Source organism: Panicum hallii, chromosome 1, assembly GCF_002211085.1.
Source record: "Panicum hallii strain FIL2 chromosome 1, PHallii_v3.1, whole genome shotgun sequence".
NCBI lineage: Eukaryota > Viridiplantae > Streptophyta > Magnoliopsida > Poales > Poaceae > Panicum > Panicum hallii.
Window position 1 is genome coordinate 44,820,423 of NC_038042.1, and position 26,874 is coordinate 44,847,296.

A 26,874-nucleotide genomic window follows, 5' to 3' on the forward strand; every position below is an offset into this window, starting at 1 on the left:
GCTCAAGGGGCGACTCGGGCGGGTCCGAGTCCCGAGCCGCCACTGCCCTCTCTCATCCTCGCTGGCACCTCGCCGCTGCCGGAGTGGCCACCGTAAGTCCCACTAGTACAGAATCCTTATTTAGTATCGGTTGGGAACCGATTTTAATCCTAGTTTCCCAACTGGGATTGCCTATCCAAGACTAATGTGTCTAGGCTTTTGTCTCGGCGGCCATTCAACCGGGACTAATCTAATTTTTTAGAAAAAAACAATTGGCTTGCCGGCTCTCGCAAGTGGGCCAGCTTCTCCAAATCCAAACATTTCTCCAAAATTGCAATCACAAAATCAATTACAATCACAAATCAATCAATCACAACCACAAACGAATCATTCACAAATCAATCTCGGCCACATATACATATTTGAAAGAAAAATAAAAAAAGATAATCTTGCCACCGCCCGCCGGGGCCAGGCCGAGCAGGGTCTGGCCGCGTCGCCCGCTGGGCTTGGCCGCGCCGCCGCCAGCTGGGGCCAAGCCGAGCAGCCCACATCAGGGCCTCACCGCGCCGCCACCCGTCGGGGCCTCGCCGAACGGGGTCTGGCCATGGGCGGGTGTGTCCCGCCGGCACCCGCCGGGGCCAACCCGAGCTGCCCCGCCTAGGCCGCCCACTGGAGCTGGCCAGTCAGTCGTGCCGGGGCGCCGGCCGCTTGGCCATCGTGCTCGTGGCTTGTGGGAGATGAGGAGAGCAACCAGAGGTATTAAGATGGAGAGGAGAGGATAAGGGTGGGGAGTTGCAGCAGGAAGATAAGGAGGAGGGAGTGAGAGAGAGAGAGAGGGAGGGACTCAGGCTGTCGGAGGATGAAATAAAAAAAAGGACAGTGTTTTCAGGGGCTCGCGAAAAAACCTTTGGTCTCGGTTGTTGACTCCGTCCGGGACTAAAAGGATCATTATAGTCTCGGTCCGGAGCTACACCTGAGACTAATGCGTAACATAACCTTTAGTCCCGGCTGGTGGCTTCAACAAGAACTAAAAAATAGCTCTTTCGTCCCGATTGAAACCACCAATCAAGAGTAAAGGACTCCTATCTGCTAGGAAGGGGGCTTAGTTGTTGGATCCAGGACTAATGCCAACATTAGTCCTGGGCCCAACAACAGCCGGGACTAAAGTTAAATATAAAAGGCTTGTTTTTGTACTAGTGTCCGGATGGGTGCTAAGATGGCGGCAGCGGGGCTCTTTACGCACACACCTCCTCCCCCTTTCGACCTGGGTAGATCCAACTCACACCACCACCGCCCTTCCCACCATCGCCTCCGCCTCCTCCCACCCTCGCCGCACCGTCGCTGCCGCCATCTCACATGTTGCGCTATGGTCGGAGTGGCGCTGGGCGGCCACGGCCGCTGCGTGCCTGCACCTTCAGATCGAGGCACCCTCGCTCTAGGGGAGGCGGTGCCGGATCCAGGGCCGATGAGGCCGGATCCGGCCTCGCCTGGTGGGGGACAACAAGTGCTCACTGGTGGGTCGCTAAGCTTAGATCCTCGGGTGGACCGACGGCATGGGGCTCCTGGTGGATGCGCTGCTCGAGGTCTGGCTAGCAGTGTGCAGAGCAACGACTTCATCAGTGGCCGACCATCTTGCATTGGCATGCGGATGTGACTCCGGAGAGCACAGGGAGAAATCCCTGCCCGACTTCATACCGGCCGGCAATGGTGCCGCTTATTGCGTGCCGCTTTTCTGCTTGGAGGCTTTGTCGATGTGCTATCCTATTTGCGGGTCCATGGATGTTGGGTGATACGGGAAATTGTTTGACACTACGCCAAAATAGCAAATAGGAGCAAGCAATCTGAGACGAGCCTCTAGGGGCTCGTCTCAGATTATAGAAAGAGAGACGCGCTAAAAATGCGAGCGCGGCGCTGCGCGGGGTGGGGGAGGGTAAAGCGAGACGCGCACCTATAGAGCGCGTCTCGCTTAACTAAAGAAGACGCACGCTATAGGAGCGCGTCTCGCTTTACTTTACTATTCGGAGACGCCCCCGCATGGTGAGACAAATGCGAGATGCGCCTTTGGATGGCGCATCTTAGATCATGTTGAGATCTGAGACACGCCTTTGAGTGGCGCGTCTCGCATTAGTTCCCACCTCCGAGACAAGCCTCGCCTGGGGAAAGTAATGCGAGACGCATCTTACTAAGGCGCGTCTCGTATTTGTCGTACCTACCCTACAATACATTACATTAGTTTCCGGCTCCAAGAGTAACAATACATTACATCTCATATCTCACAATACAAATCATCTCACATATGCAATTGGCCTAGCTAAATCCAGCAATTATTATTACATCGATATTAATTATTACATGGATATTAAATCAGACAATGCAGCTTGCTTACTAGCGCTAGCTTGGCTTTCTGATTCCTGCCCCCGTAATTGTTGGTTATCGTGCTCATGCCACAGTAGCTTACGTTGGTTGAACAGTTACTGCAGGGGAGGCAGTCGCCGAAGCAGCTAAACAGCTTCGACCAGCTCGGAAATTTCATCTTGGACCAGCTCGGGTTTCGTGAGAAAATAGAAATCGATAGAATCCTACCACTAAAGCAAACAAAGAGAAACTTCGTTCATGGGTTTTGTTGGTTTGCTGATGCAGATACAGGCAGAATGCGATGATTCCAACAAATACATATAACAATGGGGGGTACCCGATCCTGATGCGCGGAGAATGTTGGTGGTGATGGGCGTTGTGGTCCCCATGTCGGCGCGCTCCGGGAGAAGCCCGCTGGTGGCGGTCTCGGAGGAGGCACCGCAGATCTGCCGGTGGTGGCGACCGCCATGATCTCCGAGGCGGTGCACTCCGGGAGCGCGGCGGTCTCGGAGGATGCGCCGCGAAGGGTGATGCCGAGCGCCGTGGTCTCCAGGACGCTGGAAAGGGGGATTTTGTTGGTGCTCATCATTCAGCAGTACATCTCGTGACTATTTCTTTTCTTAAATAGCAGGAGGGGACTAAAGAAAGACGCGCGCTATAGGCGCGCATCTCGCTTTACTTTACTGTAGACAAATGAGAGACGCGCCTTTGGGTGGCGCGTCTCGCATTAGTTCCTCTCCGCCCCACCTGGGGAAAGTAATGCGAGACACGCCACCCAAAGGCACGTCTTGCATTTGTCCCCACATAAAACAGTGCCTGCCCCGGATATTACAGATGTGAATCATGTTAAAAACTTGGAATAACCTGTCGGATCTCATTACACAGGTGCCAGCTAAGGATAACAAGTTCACGCTACTTGCGCGAGCTGGGAGGCAGGTTAGATTTCTTCTGATACTGCACTTGATTTCTTTTCTTTTCTGAGGGGTTTCATTTGGCCTTGGCTGGGTAAGTGCCAACTAGCTAGAAGTACAAGAATTATGATTCCTTCATATTACTTGGTAGGTCCAGGAAGTGTATTTGACAACCTCCCTAGACCAGGACGGCATAAAGAAGGCTGTGCAAAGAGTACTAGGGCGTGTTCCCTCCTCTTCTAGGTGTGATCTTCTTCCAAAGTTAATTCTTTCTCCAAATTCTTCTCCTTCCTACCTCCTCTTTTATGCTTTTTTAAGTGGATGTTGCATATATTTGGGATATATTCAAAATTTATGAATTTTGTTTGGATTTTGCTTTTTCTTTTATAGTAGTTGGTTAAATTTTTTAGTATGCATGTATTATATCTATAGCTTATCGAACACAAGATTTAATTATTTCATCGTTTTGATTTGTAGTAGTATGAGAATCCTAACGTTTTGATTTCATATTTTATATTGATGCCGTATCGGAGTTGGATGTATGGTCCACGCCTTTGCAAGGAGTATATGGATGGTGTTCATGCCTTCATTGAGAATGCGAAGAAAGATATGGTGGACAATGGTAGACAATATCTTTATTTCCCATGCAAGAATTGCAAAAATGAGAAGAGATATCTTCAAGAGGACGTGTTGAAATCACATTTGATCAAACGTGGATTCATGGAGGATTATCGATGTTGGAATAAACACGGTGAAGAAGAACTTAATGAAGCAGAGATTACTTATTCCTATGTGAAGAGGGAGGTCCCTACCGTTGTCGAAGAAGAGGACGACGATGTGGATGAGGCGGATATACTAGGGTTGAGCAATGACGACTTCATGGATCAGGTAGTAATCAAACCCGGCCCCATAATAAAGCTTACAATTAGTATAATAAGGTCGTGCTAATATGACTTTTCATGTCCGGCTTGACAGGTTGATAACATAGAGGAGATGGTTCGCAATGTTGAGAAACACCGCGATGATGAGTACAAAGGAGGCAAATTCGCAACGTACAAGAGGATGATCAAAGACTCTAAGAAACCTTTCTATCCTGGTTGTGCACTGAATTACTCAAGGCTATTTGCAGTTGTGCAGCTTTTCCAGATGAAAGCAAGCCACAGATGGAGTGATGGCAGTTTCAAAGAGTTGTTAGCACTCCTTAAGGACATGCTTCCACAAGGCAACACCATCCCTGAGACCGTTTATGAGGCTAAACAGATTATCTACCCATTGGGATTGGAGGTGGAAAAGATCCATGCGTGCAAGAATGATTGCATTCTCTATCGTGGCTTGGATTATCATGACCTTGAGAGTGCCCTGTTTGTGGACTCGATCGATTCAACTGTAGAAAAGATGGTGGTGATGATGAGGACTGCAACAGAACAAAGGGCGGACCTAAAAAGGTGTTTTTGGTACTTTCCAATCATTCTTTGATTGGTGCGCTGGTTTGCAAACAAAAAGGAGTCAGAATTGTTACGATGGCACAAGGAGAAGCATAAGGGTGATGGGTTGATAAGACATCCTGCTGATGCCACACAATGGCAAAACATTGATTCGCGAAATCCTGAATTTGCGGAAGATCCGAGGAATATTAGGATTGCAATGAGCACATATGGCATGAACCCATTCATGAACAATAGCACACATAGCACCTGTCCAATTGTTCTGATGATATACAACCTTCCGCCTTGGTTGTGTAACAAACAGAAGTACATTATGCGGTTGATGAGGAAGAGTTTGATCAGTTTGATGAGATACCTCCTTTTGCCACATCAATGATCAAGCCAAGAATACCATTGGCCAACGAAACTCCCTACTTGCGCAACGACCATCAAGAAAAAGTCAAGAATTTCAAAAAACCAAGGGAGCAACGGAAAGTAGCAAAATGATTGGGCACACAATGTTTATTAATTGTTCCTTTGCCAAATACGGTTATTTTGTGACTTTAATTGTTCCTTTGTGAAATATGGTAATTGTATGACTTTCATTATTCCTTTGTGAAATATGGTAATGCGTGAATGTTTGAATGAAAGTGTTTTGTTTTGATTTAAAATTGAGTGAAAAATTGAAAACAATTCAGTTTTAGAACTGAATTCGTATGTTCAGTTCGGGAACCGAACAAATTCAGTTCTGGAGACTGAATAGTGTGAGTGGGTAGGGGGGGAGAAAATCCGAGATGCGCCTTAGTTGACGCACGTCTCGCATTTGGTACACGGGGATGGCGCGGGTGTGAAAATTGGGCTAAAGTCCCAAGAAGGCAGAGGGCCTCTGCCTTCTTGGGACTTTAGCCCAATTTTCACACCCGCGCCATGCCCGTGCTCTGCTCCCCGCCGTCGCCGTCCTCTCGCGCCACCCGCGAGTGCCGCCGCCGTCGAGCCTTTCCTGAGCCGTCGCGCCGTCGTCCCCGGCCCCGCGGCACCGCCCCGATCCAACGTCGCCCGCAGCGCCACCCCGAGCCACCGTCGCCCGCAGCGCCACCCCGAGCCCTTCCCCGATCTCCCCGGCCCCGCGGCGCCGTCCACTGCCGCCGTCCTTGCCCTAGTTTGGTAATGAGAGTTTTTCTTTTCCTTTTCATCCATGTCAACTAGATCACCTGTATTTGAATTAGGTATCATATATTCAGATACTCAACAGGATGCACATGTTTAACATAGAGAACTTTAGAATATTTGCAGGCTACCGCTCACATGCAAACGTATATATTTGTGTGCTTTGAGCCTTTAACATACATTGTCAATTCTGACTTGGAAGTTAAGATTAATCTCTAAGCTACGTAGATAAACTGACTTGTTTTAGAAAGAGCTAAGAAGTGTATCCTTTTCTCATTTCATTTATTCCAATGTGAAAAAAATGGATTCCATCCTTTCCTACTGTTGTGATTTATTTGAGTGAATTTTTATATGTTGGACCATTAAATAGACTTAGCATTGTTAATATTATCAGTTCACTGCTGTTTAACTTGGTAATATTCATCCTTGTAGCATTCTTTCAGCAGAATTTGTGCACGCTGCTGTTCCCGATGGAAAAGCTGTAGATGCTATGATTTCAGTTTTCCTTTTCCTAGTATGATGTGATCAATGGAAAGAGTTTTACTTCTCTTCCTCCAATCAACTAATGTAATGAGAGAGATGGATGGCTCTTCCTCTATGGTTGTATCTGATTTTCTTTTTTCTTTCTCGTGTAGCACGATGTCCAGTGGTGAGGACCGTGTGAAGCAAGCTGCAGGCGGTGAGGACCATGTGCAGCAACCTACAGATGACAGAGCAGTTGCAGAATGGCCGTCACGATCGCAGTCAGGAGCTAGCACGTCTCGTGCTGGCAGAAAGAAAAGGTCACACACAACATGGCCATCAAATGTGAAAAAGTTGTGGCCGGGTCAATTCTGAGGCAGCACCCGAAGACCCGTCAGTCAAAGTGAGATTAGGACGGGTTTGTGGCCTCGCTGCCCGGCAAAGCGTGCCACTCACCTTGGAACATTTCGATGACTTGTCTTGGGACGACAAAAAGAATATCTTCGCAAACGATATTCAACCCTATGTTGAATATCTGAGAGAGTTGCATGATAAGGCTACGAAGCATGCTATGAAGATCATCTCTAAAGCCTAGAGGAGCTACAAGAACAAGTAAAGTGTTGTCACTTACTATTATCATTTACTGTCATTTTTTCATTATCTACTGTCACTTATGCAGATTTATTGTTTTGTTGTGCAGGCTTTTAAAGTGTTGGAAGCAAAACGAGAACCCTTTTGACAAGTATGGGGATTTGACAGCAGAAGCCTGGGAGGAGCTTGTTCAAAAGTGGAATACTCACGAGTTCCAACAGTCAAGTGAGTATTATCGGTGGCTCCGAGCGCAGAATGAGCTTGACCACCACCTTGGCTCAATGGGATATGCTGTAAAGCAACGCAAGTGGGAGCAGGACGATGAGATGCTGGCAGAGAGGGGCATTGAGAATCCCTATGACTTATTTGAGGGACGGCTGGCACCATTTATGCGTGCTAGGTCAAGGCTCACGGAGGATGGCAGTATCAGTTTTTACAGCATGAGCGCTGAGGAAGTTGCTCAAAGGGCTTTGATGGAGAGAAGCCAAGGTTCAAATGAAGGAGAGAGGGAGTTTGATGCGCTCACCAGGGCTTTGGGAACCCGTGAGCAACGGGGTTGTGTCCGTGGTGTTTCCAGTCAGTTGACCTGGAAGGAGGGGTTCCCTGAACACAAAGGCAGCTACCGGAAGAGGACTCGAGTCTCCTCATCAAAGGTTGACATAGAGGAGATCAAAAGGGAGCTGAAGATGGAGATGTTTAGAGAGCTGAAGCCCATCTTCGAGTCTCAGGGATTGTCATTCCCTGATTTGCCGGGGATGAGGATGAGTGAAGAGCGAAGGAGCAGCTTCACTTCTACTGCAGCGGGTGCTTCTCAGACTAGAGGGACAGAGAGGCCATCAGTGCCTACATCAGTGGAGCCGGATACGATAGATGGCTTGGCTCGTCTGACCCGATGCAGTCTTCTCGTGCAGGTCGAAGGATCATCTCGATTGGAGGTCAGGAAAGGGCTTGTGTATCCCGGTGTGTCCCAGCTTGACGATGTCCAGGTCAATGCACTGGTCTTTGCCTCTCTTTTCTTTTCTCTTGTTACTTTATTTTTTTTCTTTTGGTTTGTCCAACTTGCTTGAGATTTAAAGGCTTTGTTGTTGTTGTTGTTGCAGGTCAGTGCTGATTGTGTTGTGGTAAAGATTGACTTACTGCATGAGTTTGCTAAGTATATCAAGCTGGATGTGCCACCAGATGACATGACCACCACTTTGCGGGATGCAGTTGCGAGAAGGGTTCAGTGGCGGAGAGCTGGTATTGATATTGATCCAGCAGATGCAGATTTAGTACGGACCACTAAACCTCAGCCACAGAGTCCTCCGTTGCCACCGACATTTTCTGAGCCACGGCCACAGCTGCCGGATCCATGGGAAGAGTTTTCGGATCCGCATCCTCCTGTCCCTACTCAGCCTCAGATTACCCCCCCCCCCTCCACCTATTCCGATAGAGCCAGCTACCGCTCCCAAGAAGCCAAGTAAGGCTAATCCTACGAGGAAGAAGCAGAGTAGGCCGATGCAGAGGAAGCAGGAGATCTCAGAAGGTGAGAAAAAGTTGGAGGAGATAAAAAAACCCGGTTCCAAGGGATTACACTTCAGAGAATCCAAGGTACAGGGTTGGAAAGGCCTTGCTTAGTTCCTCTGAGCTTCGGAGAGTAGGTCAATATTGTATGGACCTGCACAACTACTACATATACAATGCTGATAAACTCTAGGATATCATAGTGGCATACAAAGAGCGGCACTTTCTGCAGCTTGAGGGCACTGAAGGCATCTTTATTGTTGCCTTCTCCGATTTGTTCGACCTTTCCAACCTCGACACTTTGGATCTTTCTCTTGTTCGGTGCTTTGCATTGTAAGTCGATTAAGACTTGTTTCCATTTCAATGCATTTGATATACGTTCAACAATTTAACTCGTTTCTATTTCAATGCATATGGATCGTGTAGGCACATGAAACAAGAGACAAGGCGTCGAACCGGAAAGAAGTGTGGGTACATTGACCCACAAATGATGACGGTGGCACTAATGACTTTAGATAGAGATGGCTTGGTCAGGTACGCACATGCAATAGTTAAACTTGTTTTCATTTCAACTTGTAGCTACATGTAGTCACTTGTTTCCATTTAACACATGTAACCGCTTGTTTTCATTTCAACTTGGTCAGGTACATGGTGAAGTGCATGCGAGAACATGCTGATAAGAAGCATATTGTGGTACCGTACAACCCAGGCAACCATTGGCTTACACTCATCATCAATGTCAAGAGCAAGCAACTCTTTTACCTTTACTCAAGAATTCCATCAGATGACTGGGGAAAGCCAAAGATAAGTGATTATTCTCTAGTCATCTCAATCCTTGACGAGTAAGTTTGTTGTTTGTTTTAGTTTTTTATCGTTTGCCCATTTCACAATCATTTTTAATATAACACCTGGATGTCTGTGTTTAGGTCTCTTGACAGGCATCTTAGGGCCACGGAAGGATATAAAGAGCAATGTTGAGTTGCGTTTACACATCACACCGCGTGGACGGTAACTAATATAACTAAATCACTTAACTATGGTGATGTTTTCTTGGTTATAAGTGTCGCAAAATGCTAATTTCTATCTATCTTTGACATGTAGTGCACACAGCAACCCTCAGGCAACGCATGTGGGTTCTATGTTTGCAACAACATGCTTCTAGTTGCAGCGGTACCGGATTTCATAGTAAGAATTCTCACATGTTCTAATTAAGTGTATTCTAACTGCTTGTAATTATTTTTCGAAGGATGAAGATGATTATTTCAATCATACGACGATTGATAACGTGAAGGATATCCGAGAGAGGCTAGCGGGGTTCCTCACGATCTAGGTGATCAACCCAAAGAGGGAGTTCCATTTCTCACAGCACGGTAGGCGAAATTGAGCTAGATTGAGACTTGCTTTGCTTTCCTTCTATTGTTCTTATCGATGATTATTGTTTTGAGTTAGGTTGAGCCTTATTTTGAGTTTTGGACCAAGCTAATTGCTGTGGATGATTGTACATGTGTTATATAGTACTATCTTTACTTGTGTGTCTCGCACTGTGTGAATTGTATGGATGCGTGCGATGATTGCGGTGAATTCTATGAATTGAAATCTTTTACAGGTATTTGATTGCGGCTGCCAAATCCTGGCTAGTTCCAGGATGCAGCCCGGAAGAAAAAAGGCCCCTGTTGGGGGTAGACTAATGCGAGACGCGCCTTACTTAAGGCGTGTCTCGCAATTGGTTCCCAGGGAAGCCTGTGTGAAGAAAAATGCGAGACGCGCCTTAAGGGAGGCGCGTCTCGCATCTCAGTCTAATGAGAGACGTGCCTCCCCTAGGGCGCGTCTCGCATTTGGCTCACTCGGCGCGCGGGGGGAGGAAAATGCGAGACGCACCCTAGGGGAGGCGTGTCTCTCATTTGCGTAATCTGAGACGCGATAATGGGGACGCGACCCCTGCTCGTCTCGCATTTTGCTTAGGGCGCGTCTCAGATTAGGGATTCTGGCATAGTGTGAGAAAATTCTTATCCGGCATTACGCTAGCGTCAGCATTGGTGACACTTCTTGGTGCCACTCCCTTCCTACAGGTGATGTCGACATCTCTTCACACCCATGTTCTAGTTTGAGGTTTAAGTGAAAATGAAAAGGGCAAGCAACAACGATCCCGACATCAAGTTAATTTCTAAGCAGATGAGAGATGTGATGGATTGAGACTACGTGAAGATGTTGGGGAATGAAGAATAAGGTTGAAGTTTAGTTTTCTAGTTTTCTTTCTTGGTTTTGTAGCTTTCTTTTATGTATTTGTGAAACCCCTTATTTGAGGTTTAGAGTCCAAGAACTCCTGTAACTCTTTTAGCTGTCGTCATTCGCATGTGGATGATCAGCTGGAACTTTTCCATAATCTAAAAATCTAAAGAAAGTTAACAAGCATATAGACCCAGAGATGTTATAGACATATGTAACAAGCTTTGTTAATGTCCGGATAAATATAAGGAACATTGGAAAAGATAGCTAGTCATAAACCAAATACTGTACATACAGCAATACAAGCATATAGACCCAGAGATGTTATAGATAGCGTCACTGGGAAAAATTACCTCTACTCAAAAACTCTCGTCCAACATAGGACGACTTCCCTGGAAGGGACGTAACATTGTTAGTTTCTTGAACAACGTCCTTGCTAGCTTGTCACTACCGGAAACACGGCCTTTGCCGAGTGTCCAGGGCTTTGCCGAGTGTAAAATATCGTGCACTCAGCAAAGAGCCTCTTTGCCGAGTGCTGCACTCAGCAAAGGAAAACACACGGTGAACTCCTCCTTTGCCGAGTGCCATACACTAGGCAAAGAAAAACACTCGGCAAAGAATTTTTTGCCTAGTGTCGATGAGGATTACAACTTAGACCCAAACATGTATGACAGAGAGTTCTTTCAAGAAGAGGGGCTAGAAGGGCGATTTGAGATAGACTTAACCGAAGCGATCGGAACGGAAGTTGAAATGGTTGTTGATGAGGAGGAGGAGGAGGATGAGGTGCAAAATGCGAAAGACTTACAAATGCTAGAAGCATTACATTTAGGCAATGTCAATGACGATAGTTATGCTTCGGATAATGCGGATTATGACATGGTTGATAGTGATGATGAGACTTATGATCCAGCTAATCCTGATGATGAAGATTACTTTTAATCAATGTAATATTATATTATTATGTAATTATGTTTTATTTATTTTGCATCTCTTTCTAAGTATGTCATGTTTATCTGTACTTATTGGTTTACTCTTCTTAATTTTAGGTGATTGAACAAAGATGGTGGGCGGTGGTTACTTGAGGAACGTACGGTCCCTTTACTCCAGGGCGAGGAGTGCCCCTGCACCGTCTGATGTAGCAGAGGGGTCGTCACGGAGGGGGAGGGGGAGGGGGAGGAGGGGGAGGGCGAAATCATAGGGGCCCTCGCAGGACGACACGGAGGAGGAGGCACAGTTGCCTACGCAGGACGAGGAGGTGCAGGAGAGGGACGAGGAGGTGCAGGAGAGGGACGAGGAGTCACAGGAGGAGGACGAGGAGGCGCAGCACACCGCCTCTGGTTCCGCGGGCTCTGGTTCCGCAGCCTCTAGTGCGTCGAGAGTCTACTTGCGAGGTCCCACGAGTCTCCCTCACCGACCGATACCTCGTGACAGGCGCCCGCTGATTACTCCCGATAAGGACAGGTAACTTTAAATGTTTTCACCGCTTCTACATGTTATATGTTCAAATCTGGAATAGAAACTAATGATTTTTCTTAATCACTTGTGCAGGAGCTGGAAGATTGTGCACCCTGGAGCTTCTCACATGCGCACCGTCAATGGCATCATCGGTATTCTATGCAGGCAACACTTCCTTGGCATGGTTGAGTACGGCGGAGTGTGGGAGCCGGCCTATATGTTTGAGCACTACGCCGCGGCCCCCGATGCTGAAGATCGGGAGGGCAGGGTATTCAACAACAAGGCGGAGTGGGTGAAGAAAGAGCTGTTGGTAGTGCTCAATAAATCGCATATTAATTGCATAATTTTATACCATAAATGAATGAGATCCATTGTGTTTGTATATGTAGGATTTCTTCAGATGCGAGGCTGTTAAAGAGGGCGAGGCGGATGTGGTGATCACCAACTGCTGCAAGAAACTAGTCTGGGAGATGCACTACGAGGCGTGTATCCAAGCCGTCAAAAATTACCACGCCACCTTTCTTGGACAAAGGGTCACCAAAGAAGAAGCAAGAACAATTTATTTGACTTCGGAGCAGTACATATAGGTAAAGAACAGAACACCGTGGCTTGATTCTTTTTCTACATTAGGATGGCTTAATTTCATCTTCTAATATATCATGCATGTACTTGGTGTCTTGTAGGGTGACTCCTAATTGGTGCATCTCGTATCCCGATTGCTGGCGACGCATAGTGCAAAAGTGGTGCTCCGAGGAGTGGGAGGAGAATCACGTTGCTTGCCGGGAGCGATGTTTGATGATGCCAGGTGTAGCACACCATCAAGGCAGCCGCAACCTCAGCGGATACGCTAAAGCATGGGTACGCGAATACATTTATTTCATCTAATGCTCAATTATGCATGCTTTCTAATTATCTTGTTGCTTTTCTCGCAGTCATCGTCACATGGTGGCTAGCCTTGCAACCTCTTCACGGCATTTGCTCTGTCCCACAAGGGAAAGGCGACCTCCGATGTCAGCTACAACCATACCCGCCTCAGTGAGTACACATCGATGGCAAGGGAGGACCATGGCCCAGAATATGATCCCACCACAGAGGACCTTGACACAGAGATCGTCATGAGGGTCGGAGGAGGTAAGAAGAAAGGACGGTACTGGATTGCCGATGGCGCAATCGACTCATCCTCTACTCCTACTCTTTCTCAGATTCGAGCAAGGAGCACGAGTGCGAGCCCAACCATACGATCTCGGCATTACACTTCATGCCATCAGATACAGGCACTCCAGGTTATTCCTTCTTTATCCGTCGTTCGTTGATTATTACATACCTTTTCTTTGTATTATTGTAACATTGGGGTGAAAACTGTGCAGGGACGGCTGGAAGAAGAGACGAGGAAACGACAGGAGCTGGAGCAAAGGATGAGTGATGTACTTACTTACATGCAGAGTCTTAGCGCTGCAACGGGTGTACCTCCGCTAGCTTCTCTGTTCGCGCAACCTCCACCACCTGATCCGTACTCAACTCCTGTGAGTGGGGATAAGTTGTATTTATGTATGATCATCATTTATCTTGTCTCGCATGCAATCTCTTCTCCTCTATGTAGAGACAATCGGCGGCATCAAATGATCCGCATGCTACACCATCTCCAAATCAGGCAACTCCAAATCAGCCATCTCAAAATTTGTGTGGTGAACTTTATCGTTGTTAACTCTTGTGCGGTGAACTTGTGTATGTGATTTTAGTTGTGTGATGATGAGACTTTGGTAAATTTAGTTGTGATGATAAGATTTGGGTGAATTTGGTTGTGTATGTGAAATTTCAAATAATATGCATGTATGAATATGTGCCTGCGTAAAATGGAGGCTCCCCATCCGGGGACGAAGAAAAAACAAAATAAAATCTTAAAAAAACATTTTGCCGAGTGTAAAGGAAAGGCACTCGGCAAAGTAACCTAAACTTTGCCGAGTGCCAAGAGCATACACTCGGCAAAGTGACCTAGACTTTGCCGAGAGCCACGGCCCAGGCACTCGGCAAAGAGCCTAGTCTTTGCCGAGTGCCAACTCAAGGGCACTCGGCAAAGACGCCGTCACGGCTACTTTCTTTTGCCGAGTGCCCGACAAAAGGCACTCGGCAAAGACGTCTTTGCCGATAAAATCGCTGCCGAGTGCTCTTGCCGAGTGTAATCGGAGCTTTGCCGAGTGTCCCAGATACTCGGCAAAGGGTCTGAATCCGGTAGTGGCACGTGATCGACGGCGGCCGGGGAAGAAACCGAGTAACTCCACTCGCCGCTTGCCCTGCCTTTAACAGATCAAGGGGACCCAGCATGCAACGGAGGCGGGAGGCCCCACAAACTGCAAACGAGGGCCCGGACGGTGGGCCCAGCGTCCATGTTGTTGCTGGCCTGGCCGATCGAGCGCGAGAGCCAGGGATCACGCAGGCTACAGGGAGGAGGAACAGTGTTTCGGATGGCAGCATCTGCGCGCCTGCCTGCGGCGTCGTCTGCGTGCATGCATGCGCTAGCTGAACATTGCATAGCTTGGCTAGGACGACTGTACTTACTGAGAGCAGATGAACCAAGGGAACCAAGTTTATGTCTACAATAACACAAACGACTTAATTTGAATAATTTAACAAATACTTCCTCCGTTCCAAATTGTAAATCGTTTTGACAAATCGAGATATATAAATTTATAAATTATTTAGCAAATCAAGATATATAAATTCGATACAATGTATATCTAGATGTATTCTATAAATCTAAATTTGCTAAAACGACCTACAAATTAAAACGGAGAGAATATACATATATTTTTTCAAAGAGGCCAGGAGCTCTGTCGGATCATCCAGGAGAAGACGTGAGCAGCCGCGCGACCGCACACGTTGGCTCCCGCCCGCACATGGGGAGCCAACCATCCGAGCTAATGCTCGGTCTCAACAAATATACATGCATGTATACTATTATTTTGGTAGCCATCCCCTATTTGGTAGCTAGGATAGTAAGGGTCCGAGACTGAGAAGGACAATCACTCGTAAATTGCTATGACAGCACGGCTGCATGTCATCTGAAAGGAGGAGATTTCAAATCAGTGATGGCTAGCTTATTACACATTAAAGGGCTAGTGATCAATAATAAGCCGCTGCCTAAATGCTTGTTCGGTTAATCCCCTCTATAAGAGGATCGAGGAAGATTTTGACTTGTTGAGGATTTGATCCCTTTCAACTCTCTCCAATATAATAGTATTCAATTCCCTTCAAACTGAACAAATTCTAAGATAATGGCTGTAGGATCACGTGCACAGCACAGGGATGGATTGGTTGCACGGATCACGCAACAAAAGGGGCGCGAGATCGACGGGGATGGCCGGCCGGCCGGCCGGGCCGGGGTATGCATGATGATGGCCTTATGATTCGAGCCCTAAAAGGGTGGACGCCCGGCCCCTGGCCTGGCCTTGGTCACTGTTTGCCCATCTTCTCTCGCTGTCCTCTCTTTTGTCTCTCGCAAAGCTCTCTGTAGCAAGGAATCCATCCAGCACTAGCTCTCGGAGCCTGTCTTGCATGCATGGACCATGCATGCCATGGCAGGCCCACTGTGGCCCAGTGAGCATCTGCCAGCAGCCAGCTCCTAGTATCCTCTCTCTCACACAGACACACACTACAAAGAAATAAAAAAATAAAGCTTTCTCGATCGCTCCCTTTTGACCCGAGATTTGTAGCGTTGGACCCTTCGTTCAATTCAGTAGTCGTCCTCTCTCTCTCGCCCCCCCTCCCCATTTGCGCGATCTGTCTGCTTGTCCTCCATGGCAATTGGTACATGCATGTGTGTTGTCTGGAATTATTTGTGGGCGGACAAAACGGTCTCCCACCAGCCACCCTACGTGAACTGGGCCGACATTTGTTGCTTTCTTCTCAACTGTTTACACACGAGTACGTACTGGATCGAGTAGTAAATTATTGAACGAAGGCGCGTGAGGAAGGGTACGGTTCTAGCCCATCCATCCGATGTATGCATGGGGATGGTTGTTTCGGCTAGATATTATCTTCTGAAAGGCAGATTGTGGGTTATGAAAATTTTGATTGTAAAAAGAAACTTGAGGTCCAAAATTTGGTAGCTATTTGACAAATCTAATTGTGGATTGTGGCATCTTTCCCTTTTTCCTCACTCTTATAGTTATACAGCTATACGTGGGTTATGCATGCTATCTTTTTCGTCCCATCTCGTCTATTTTTCTCCACATGTAGAGAAAAGCTAAGGTGGCCACCGCATGTAGGGATGAAAATAGAAACGGGGAACACAAACCTAAATACTACTAGCTAGCTAGGCACACCTTCTTTGAAAGGACTCACTGGTGCGCTTAGAGACATGTAACAAAAAAAACACAGAACAAAATGGCATTACTTAAAAAAATTGTAAACTTTTACCTGTCCCCAACAAATTCGTTCTTGTCTCTCTCATATAAATATTCATCTTATAGTAGTTACATCCCATGCGTGCACCGCACTCCTTCCATCATCGAACAAAAAAGCAAGAATACACCCCACAGGTATGGTCCTTGTCGTCCGTATCCATCGAGGCATGCATGTTGTCCCAATCCAGCTGGTGCCCTATTTGGATGCCGTGGTGGTGCGACAAAGAGGCGCCATGGGTGGTTGTGCGGTCCAGACTACAAGCGGCACTAGAGATGCGCAACTCATACCCCAACAGAGCATGGTCTTGGCCCCCTTTTTTTCGATAATGCATGGGTTTTGGCCTTTGAGCTAGGGTAGTCGGAGCCAATGCAAGGGGGTTGTTTTGGCAATCTCAAAACGATGACGACCAGTGGACGTGCATTACAGGCAGAAGCTCTGAATCCCGGTTTATGATCAGTGACCAACTGGCCATAGATCCTCTGATCTTGGTTTATCGCAATGATGAGTTTTCATGGTTTTAGCTCTGGTTTTCCTTATAAAACTACTCCTAGATCAACTCTCATGAAAGAAATGAGCAAGTGTCATTTTCATGAGAGAAATGAGCAACAAAACGGAGATTTCGTGCGAGAAGTGTCATTTTCATAAGAGAAATGAGCAACCCTCATGAAAATATTTATTTTCGTGAAGGTGAGAAAAATACTCTCACGAAAATATATTTTTGTGAACATGTCATATGAACCGTCATGAAAACGTTTATTTTTGTGTAGGTGAGCCCCACACTCTCACAAAAAATATGTATATTTCGTGAAGGTATTACATAACTCTCATAAAAATGATAGGCGAGCCAGTTTCATGAGAGGCGGATCATTTTCATGAGAGGAATAACAGCAGCTCTCACGAGAAGGTATCATAAACTCCTATTTAATGTTGGATTTTAAAGACAAAAAGTAGAAGCACATGGGATTTGAACCAAGGTCTCAAGTTCATATACAAATAACTTACCACTACACCATACATCCAATTGTGACAGCATCTTGTAATAGAAGCTTTTACAATATAAAGGCTCGTAATGAAAAGCAGATGAGTCCTACATCTTTCTTTTTTAATCCGAAATTAAAATTTACAATTGGTATTTCTCCCTCATAAGAACTCCAATTTGATGCCTTTTTCTATTTTTTTTCTAAAATTCATATCTTTCATTTAATGGCATTGTGTTTGTATATATATATCATTATTTCTTGGATCGTTTTCATATGGTTTATTTTCTTACACCTGAGTAGAGAATAGAAAAACAATATTTCTGCATAAAAATTGGTAATATAACTTTATATTTTCTAGTATTATGGTAAACATAAGCTTGAGTCTAAATTTGACGTGCATTCGAGTTTAAAAATATTATGAAGTACTCAAATCTCAAAGTTTCACTTGAGTTATAAGAAATTATGAGAGAGATGTATCCTTTTGTGAACAATGTATGGTCTAACTTTAATAAATTATTTATTTTTTATGGCAAGATTATTGAACAAAGATATGTTGTCATATCAATTTTAAATATAGATATTCTTGTAATTATTGTATGGTAATTTGGAGAAAGAAGTTTAAATTGTACATAGAAGATAATTTAATTTTCCATCTGTCTCCAAGACATAGTCTAGAATGTAATATATGAGTCTAAATATATTGTGACATCCCGGGCTAACAAAGATGAATTTGAGCCCACTAGTGGCCCAAGTGTGAGTGGCATGGCATGTGTGGAGAGTTGTCCCACCTTGCTAGTTGAGGGTGAGCCTCACCAACATATAAACCCAAGTGTCAAGTGCATTTCAACCCCTAGGTTAACCCTTTTAAGCGAAGTGAGGATGAAAGCGTAAGCGGAGTTGGTGCGAGTGTGTGTTTTACTCAATATGCAAGTAGAACTGAGCTATATTTGGAACTGGGGCGTTACATATATTTTGTTTGCAATTTTTTATATCTTTTTCGATGCACGTGTAGTTCAATTTGAAATTAATTTGGATAATTATGTATCCCTCATAAAGTAGCGACTCGTCAGGTTCGAACTGACTATCCGCTTGACCTTTTCTAAGCGGGAACAGAATGAAACGAATTCATTCAATATATAGAAAATATTAAATAAGTTTCTTTTTTGAAACTTCTACAAAAAAAATTTATATAGTCTATTACATATAAAAAATATATTCACATATATGAGATAATTATTTTCATATGTTACTTAATAATGGTGCAATAAATAAAAAAGAAAAACGTTTATCAGAGAAGGAATGAAACAAGGTCCATTTTAACCTAAATGGCCTAACTGCTTCTGGCCATCCAGCACCGATCCAACGACTATGATCGCATCCACATGATATAAAATCCTGCTTATTAAAAACCCTAACAGTTCTCTTCCCCCCTCAGCCCTCCTCCATCCCACTCTCTTCGTACACCGCCAGCCACCGGCTGCCCTTCCCTCCCTGGCTCCCCAGCCCTAGCCCTCACTAACGGCTCCACCAGTCGTCCGCCGCTACCCGTCAGCCGCCCTTTCCTCCCAGGCTTCCCATTCACCTCTCTCCCCCAAACTCCCTCCCCTCCTCAGATCCATGCAACGGCTCATGCTCCTGGCCTCCCGCACCACATTTCGCGGCTCACGCTGCCACCTGCCAGTGCGGCGTGGGGATGCAGGGCCGAGGAGCGGCATGGGCGAGGGGGCTGAGGAGCAGGGTGGGCGAGCGGGGTCCTTTGGCTTGGCAGTTTTTATTGACGGTCTGAATGCATTTCATGATGGTTTCTACTTGGAGAGGAAAATGAATTTTCATGAGGGTTATAGGCCTACACGAAAAATATTTGTGGCGGATTTTTTTGATGTTCATTCTCATAAAAACTATCATGGAGACCTGGTGGCACAATTATTTTCATGGAAATTGCCGCCACAAATTCCCGCCATGAAAAGAGATCCTAGCGGTTGACTCTAACGAAATTGTTATTTTCGTGATGTCTGATTTATGAGCGGACTACCATAAGAGTTAGACGTCACCGATCATTTTCATATCGGTTGTGGCTATTTTCACGAGTGTTTCCGGCTCTCACGAAATTTCCGTTTTCTGGTAGTATCTTCTTGTTGTTCCGGATCTTTTGGGGGAAAAACTAACTTGTAAAAGCAGCACCAGTGAAAATGAGGCGACATCTACACGGACGCAGCCACTTACGCACGCTCCCGCCCCACACGGCCACACCTCCGCTAGGGGGCAGATCGCATGCACACTGCGCTTGTCTGCCGCAGGTGCAAAAGCTGAGATACTCCATCTGCAGTTCACCGGGAAGCAATTTAAACCGCGACAGCAAGGACGACGAGCAACAGTCTTGCACAGCCTATTATTAGCAGCAACAGTTGCTGCTGCTTCAGGTGGCATGCGTTAGCTTGCTTCATCTTTCACGAGCCCAATTGGCTCGTACCCTTGAACGGCGCATCATCCAAGTTGAAAACACAACTGAGCTTGTTCTTGAGCTGGCGACGGGTGATCGTCGTTGGAGCTTGTCCCCTTATTCGATCCTATGGCTACACAATTGCTCATAAGGATAGGAATTTATGAAAACACACTAGGATTCCAGTAGAATAATAATAATAATATAATTTTGTTAATCTATCTGCTTTGAAGAACTATAGAGGTATCAGCTAGACGATTGTCTCTTTGTTCTCCAATTAGCTAGATTTACTACACTCACAAGTCACGTAGCTATAAGGTTTTTATTTCTGGCATTTTAGATAATAGCGACATGGTTGTAAGTTGTATATTCTTTCCTCAGGGCAAGTATAATTATGTTATTGCGGTCCCTGCATTGATACGCAATTTTAAAACAACTTAACATAGAAACTCTATAATACGTTGTTTCTAAGTTGTCTCATGGTGACTTATTAATATGCCAATCTGTGTATCGCAAGAGAAATCCTTGTGAGTTGCATAACAATAAAACTTGTATTACTGAAGCTACAGTATCTAGTCCGACAATTCAGTTTATCAATTAGTTGCCTCATGAAACGACCACTCTCTTTCGCATCCTTTTCTCTCCACATCATAAACAAACAGACTTATGTGTCCATTATTTACGAGAAAATGATAAGCAACCCATAATAGTCATCACCGTTGGTAACTGGTCTTTCACGAGCAAACCAGAGTAAAGACTACCAGCCCTCCTGGACCAGAAAACCTTCTGCCCAAACATAAGCTAGCTATTCAGGGGCGTTAACAGCAAATAGTGCAAATAGTGTGGCGCCATCATTATTATTTATCAAGTTACATGGTTCTCTCCCTCTCTCTGCCCTCGGCTCCAGAGCAGTGGTTTCCCTTAGCATGGGCCGGGTCTAAGGATGTGGTACAACGCGAGAACACCCCTTACAGAAGAGGTGGCAAAAGGAACACACACAAACATGAGGGGGGAACAGATGGTACTTGGGTGTGTTTTTTTTCTTCTAAAACTACTTGGGTGTTACAGAAGTAGTACAGGTTATGCACTATACAAACATTTCTTTGATCTACTATGGAAACAACCAAACTGTTCGTTTCCAGTGTACCTACTCCTTCAGTATCGACGGCCACCGCCAGTTGACAAGAGCACTCTAGTTGGTTTCTTCCCCTTCTTCCCAGCGCCATTTGCTTTCTGCATCTCCGAGTTGTTGTCGGTCGCTGTGGCAGCTCTACTGGAAGATATGATGCTGGCAAATGATAATGCAGGTGCCGCTGATGGCCCTGCATGAACAGAATATATTGTTACATGGAGGCTTAATTAGAAATTAAGTTCTGATATTCTGAGCAGTATTCTAGCTCCAAACAGGTATGGTACCTACCTTGGTCTCTTGCGCTATCATTTTTACCCCTTGCATCCCCAGTTTCAATTCGTAGGGGAGGCGAATCTTGGGCTGATGCAAAACCCAGACGTGTTACATCAGAGAAAAGCTTTCTTTCACTGGCTGGTGGACTCGTGGACGGCCCAGCATTGTTACCTAGAGCTTCAGTGGAAAGAGATGTCAATTCAGTACCAACAGGAAATATACCAAGATGCATGATAAAGCAGACAGGAAAATGGGACAGCAACCAGGTGCAAACAGAAAACTGTAATATAAGGATATCAACAACCAGCAGGGAACTTCCATCAAAGAATTCTGGAACTAAAGCAAGCAGTAAACATTGCAGGCATAGTGCTGCTGTCATTCCAGTTGCAAACTTACCTTCAAAGTCATCTAGAGAGAACATGACATCGTTGTGACTTTGTGAGAAATTTGTAAACTCAAACCGCATAGCTGATGCCTGCACAGCAGCAGCAACTTCAGCTTTCACTCTCTCACTTTCTTCCTACAAAAACACAAAGCAGGAGAGTGAAAAGGAGCCAAAACAAGCCTACTCATATTGTATTATAGTCCCATTTGCGACTAACTTTACAGAAAACGGCTGGGTGCAAAATAACCAATTAGGTCCACAATATGTTGGTAATAAGCATTGTGATTTAAAGTGGATACTGAGTTATCATCCCTGATGATTCTGCGCACTCATCCTTGCTAGACATATACTAGGTTTCATTTGTTTCATTGAAAACAGACAAAGCTGCTAAAAAACAGTTGACAGGGGCTTCACCAATTCCCAGCTGGGATACTTCCCATACACGATCCAGTCCTGCACTTGCCAGGTTACTTTTGGGAAAGAACCAACAAATAGTAAGATAAAAACTCAGCAATAACAGGATCGATTTGCATGTAGGTATTGTACAAACACCATTCTTAAGCAATGAGAAAACCAAGATCCAAACACAGAATCCATCAACTCACTCTTGATACTTTATACATTCAGGGTTTAATCTAGTGCTGGCAAATCCGGACATAAGGGCTTGATTGTTACATAGCGCAGCCAAATCAAAGTGGCATTCTTTTGAGCAGTTATCAATTCTGGATCCAGTTTTCCAAATCCTGACTGGTTTACTCCTAAACAGTTTTCCCATGCATTTACTAACCTGGCTTCTAATTGATGACCGTATTTCAAACACCAAGAAATTTGAATTTGGAATTTTGGTAAACAAAATCTGTAATCATCTGCCTTCCACCAGATAACCACTAACAACCTGGCGGTTTTGACCCCCAGTCTCTACAACCTTTTAATACACAGGATGGTTCTGAATGGTTCAACAAAATAATGTGCAATACAGCCAACAATCTCAGTACCTTCTTGGCAGTTCGTTTTCTTTGCTTCTCACGCTTCTTGATTTCATCCAAGAATGGAGCCAATGAACTAGGAGGCACTATATCACTCAGGTCGATTTCACAGAACTGAATAATGTGTAAAATGTGAGACATGGTCAAGAGCAGAACTTGATTTTCACAATCGATCTGAGTAGCTGTTAATTAGAACACCTAATAATTACCTGAAATGTGGTTGTTAATGAGAAGTGGCTCAAAAACCGATAGCGCTTCCTTATAGCCTCAGACTGTGTTACAGTTTCCAGCTCCAAAATTTTTCCAGTTATTCTGTGCACAAGTTAGCTAAATCAGTAAATTTAACATGATTCAAGCACTAATCAGAAACCACACCAGTATTACAGTGTCCAAGATATCAGCATGGTCATAGCATTTCGAACCATGTTCTTATTCGACGAAGTTTTATGGGGCCGCAACAGGAAAATCCAAGTAAAACTAGATGCTACATATGGTGCAGCACAGAAATTGGCCCTAACAGTTCCTTGGCAGCCAAGTACAAGGCTACAGCAAAATTAACTGGAAACAGGAATGATGGAATGAGAAATTTGATAATTGGCTTAAGACAACTAACATCATACATTCAGTTTAATGATTCACATGCCTTTTGTGAGAACCCTAAGCACAAAAAAAAATTATGACTGGACCAAATATCGCAAAGAGTTATGCAAGCGTCAAGCCCTCCCACTAAAAACTGAACTGTCACAGGTGAAGTGTATGCCGTACAGTATTCTTGGACTGGACATTTAGGTAAATTGGATTGCTAGACTCGATAAGTGCATTCCATGTTCAATATCTTGAGGTCATTGCTCAATTAGAATGAAAGTTACACTATCATACTAGAGTTGCACTTGTATGTAAATAATAGGGCTCAAACTTTCTGGGAATAAACAAAGATCACATTACCTAGGTGGGAGCATATCAGAACCTCCAAAATGGTTTAGAAGACATCTCATGTTTAGTGGATGAAGAATTAGGTGTTGGCCATCCGACACCTGCAACAAGATTTATAACCATCATGAACCCTGAATATATGAAGCTCCAAGCCTTCAACTTGGAAAAATCATTAGCACTAAAGAGTCTGAAAATCTCAGACCTGGTAAAATGTGTACAAGTCGTGTTCATTTGAATCAGTGGTGGTGGTACATTTCTCATTCATCTTGGATAATGCTCCTTTATCAGAGCTTTTGTTTGACTCAGGAGACATAGAGAGTGCCGAAATACCACTGACCATATCTCTATCTGAAACAGGGGAAATCTTGTGCCCATTGTTCTGGTGAGAAGTATTCACATCAAAAGAGTTTCTAGACTTGTAACTAGATCCAGGAGAGAAGCTATCTTTCAGTGGAGGGCTACAACCATAATTTCTGTACTCAGTCCAATATTTCATCCTTTCTTCCAGTTGTTCCAAAGCAGCAGAAACATATGGAAGTTTCTCCAGGTCATCAACCAGGCCCAAGTCGGCCATATGCAACCAATCAGTAAGATCTGATTTTGCCTCTCGAACAGATAACTCCACATCAGATGTCAAAATAAACTTTGAGAAAACATTACATTGAACTTCATCTGCTAAACAACATTCACTGGAGGTGCTTTTAATAGAAGGAGTGAGAGAATTTCTTGACCGGCTCAGAAGTGTAAATGTAGCAGTGTCACCAGCACGGAAATTCTGAACTTGAGTAATATGTATGGTATACAACTCCTTTGTTGACACCATCATGAAACACAGAGGACACTTCTTAAAGCATTCACCTTTGTAATCCTCTTTGCCCATTGTTAGATAACGTAAAATGCATGCAAAGCAGTATATATGTCCACATGATGTGATCTGTGGGCACAATGGGCTCTCCAAGCAAATAGGGCATTGTACCTCAGAAGGGCTATAGAATCTTACACAGATAATATCTTCCCACTGAAGCATCTTATCAGGATCCATTGATTCAATCTGGTAATTCCCAGTATCCAACACAACAAATTTATAGTTTGCTTGGAGGAACAGGTCTTTGTTGTAAGGTTTGATCTTCCTTTGTCTTCTGGGAGGATACGTTCTAGGGCCTCTAGTCTGTGGCCGAGAAATAGGATCATACTGGAAGTTCAGTAGATGATTAGCATTCACGGCTTGACTCTTCCTAGCAGCCATCTGAGTCCCATTACCCTGAAGTCCAGTAGAACCTGAAGCCAAATGGTCAGGCTGAAGAGATCCCACCATTTCGGTTCTCTCAGGATATGTCCTAACTGAGCTGACACTGTCTACAGGGAAACCCAAATTCCCCTGTTCAGAAGAGTGGCATTCTGAAATATTGCCAACCTCTTGAGTACATGTATCATTCTCTTCCCCAGAGATTCTAAATCCAACTACCTGAAAGTTAATGCATTTTATCGATAAGTTAAGAATGTCAACTGGAGTATTTAAAGCCAATATACACAGAAAAGAAGATGAAAATGGCAATAAGCTCCACAGGCACTTCACCTTTTCGGGAGCATTGATAGATTTTCTGATAGCTGGGTCTGCTGGGTCTGCAAAATATGAATTGCATTATAAAGGTTATTCTGGAAACAGGAGAGCTTAAAATTAGCAAGGAATCAACAATGAGAACAGAATATTACGACAAGTTATGCGTACAGCTTGTCTGACAAGCAGACAACGAAAATGATGATTTAAGATTTTAACAACAACCAAGTTGTTAAATTGAAATAACAGAGAAAGCATAATGAAATGCCCAGGAACCATAACAGCATGAATAAAACAACTTTAAAGGAAATTAACAAGCAAATTGAAGCCAAGTGTCTTCATTGTCATAGGAATATTCACAATCACTTCCACTATCAGTACTGCACTAGGTGATATCCATATGAAACAAACCGTTCAAAATTCAAAATGCTAACACTAAAGCTTCAGCAGCATATTGTTTCGCTAGCACTAAAAGAATCGACAGTAGGGTTAAAACCATATCGATTATAAGCCAATGTTGATCAAACCATAAGACAATCAATATGAGTTTGTAACTTGAATGAATCAGGTAAACATTGAATATGAATTTTAGCCAGCAGTGCGCTGATCTGCAAAATATGGTCAGACTTAGACCTCTATGATCTGTACATTAGGTAGACAATCTTATTGTTAGTGCAATGAATTGGATCATGGTCATACATAGAGTTAAGCTCACCAATCTTGACCATATGCATGAACATGAAATATCATGGAGAAACAATGGTTAATTTTCCATCATAAATCATATCTGCGATCATATTTTCTGCCGGATAAGATCGAGTTCCAATGAAAAATACTAACACCTGGGTGCCAGAATCTATCCTATCTTTCAACACAATAGACAGAAACTCAGCAATGTTTTGCATCCGAATTCCATCGAAGCTAGTAGTAGTAGTAACAATCTAGCAACTCTATTACTGTTACGTTTGGCCAAGCTTCCCGAGAGCATTTAGCCATTTAAGCATGCCAAAAAAAATTGGCTCCAGGCTATCAAACCATTCCCAGCTCAGTACGGAACCTAGAATTCATGTCACATGAGCTAAGCCACTGGAAACTCCAATCCCTAAGAATAAAAGAGAAATAGTAAACTTGCTAGGGGGCAAAAATTCCCTCCAAGCTTCAGTTCAGACAACGCACGGGCGGCACCAGCCACTCAACGGCACGTCATCAAACCAAACCCCCAGCAGAGCTGGTGGCTCCCAAACTAACCAACAGAACCTAGATCCAACCTCACCGGGCAATCCATCTGCGGGCGCAGGGGAACGAGAGAGCGAGGCCAGCTGCCCCCGAAGGAAAAGCTCACCGGAGCTCGCGCCACTGCCTCCGGCGCCGGGCGCCGCGGCGGCGCCGGGCGGCGAGACGGTTGCCGGAGGGGAGCGGCGGCCGTGGCGGCGTCGTTCGGTGCCATGCTGCGGGCTAGGGGTAGGGTTGGGCGCGCGCGGGTAATAGGATCCTCCGGTGCGTTCGCGTGGGGAGATGGACATGAACCCGCGCGGGAGCTCGTGGGGGTGGGTGAGCGGCGGCTCGGTCGGTCGGCGGCGACGGGGAGAGCGGTGGCGCGGGGTCGGGGACACGGCGGCGTGGGATTAATACGGTCGATGCGTGGTAGGCTCACCGGGGCTTGGGCGCAAGGCAGGCAAGGCCGCGCTCACGTGGACCAGGACACGTGGA

General features: G+C 45.1%; 1 protein-coding gene across 2 annotated transcripts; it reads right to left on the minus strand.

Annotated features, from left to right (window-relative positions):
* Positions 1 to 20,715: 20,715 nt before the first annotated feature.
* LOC112886352 (RING finger protein 10) lies at positions 20,716 to 26,782 on the minus strand. Of its 2 annotated transcripts, none has more exons than XM_025952243.1 (9): positions 26,507 to 26,782; positions 25,183 to 25,229; positions 23,809 to 25,071; positions 23,619 to 23,707; positions 22,883 to 22,985; positions 22,683 to 22,787; positions 21,699 to 21,822; positions 21,318 to 21,479; positions 20,716 to 21,219 (listed from the first exon to the last, which is right to left on the minus strand). In XM_025952243.1, exons 1-9 carry the CDS (start codon positions 26,685 to 26,687, stop codon positions 21,053 to 21,055), a joined length of 2,241 nt encoding a protein of 746 aa, XP_025808028.1. In that variant the 5' UTR covers positions 26,688 to 26,782; the 3' UTR covers positions 20,716 to 21,052. The 2 variants fall into 2 exon arrangements, with proteins under 2 accessions (XP_025808028.1, XP_025808020.1); XM_025952235.1 differs by having other exon boundaries at positions 26,438 to 26,782.
* Between the last annotated feature and the right edge of the window lie 92 nt (positions 26,783 to 26,874).

Bases quoted from the DNA above. Each gene is read 5' to 3' on its own strand.
- LOC112886352 (XM_025952235.1), bottom strand. From the start codon at position 26,687: ATGTCCATCTCCCCACGCGAACGCACCGGAGGATCCTATTACCCGCGC. The intron at 21,823-22,682 runs GTACTGAGATTG...GTGTTTTTGTAG, and splicing joins GAAAACGAACTGCCAAGAAG to GAAGAAAGTGAGAGAGTGAA. The intron at 21,220-21,317 runs GTAGGTACCATA...CTGTTCATGCAG, and splicing joins TGATAGCGCAAGAGACCAAG to GGCCATCAGCGGCACCTGCA.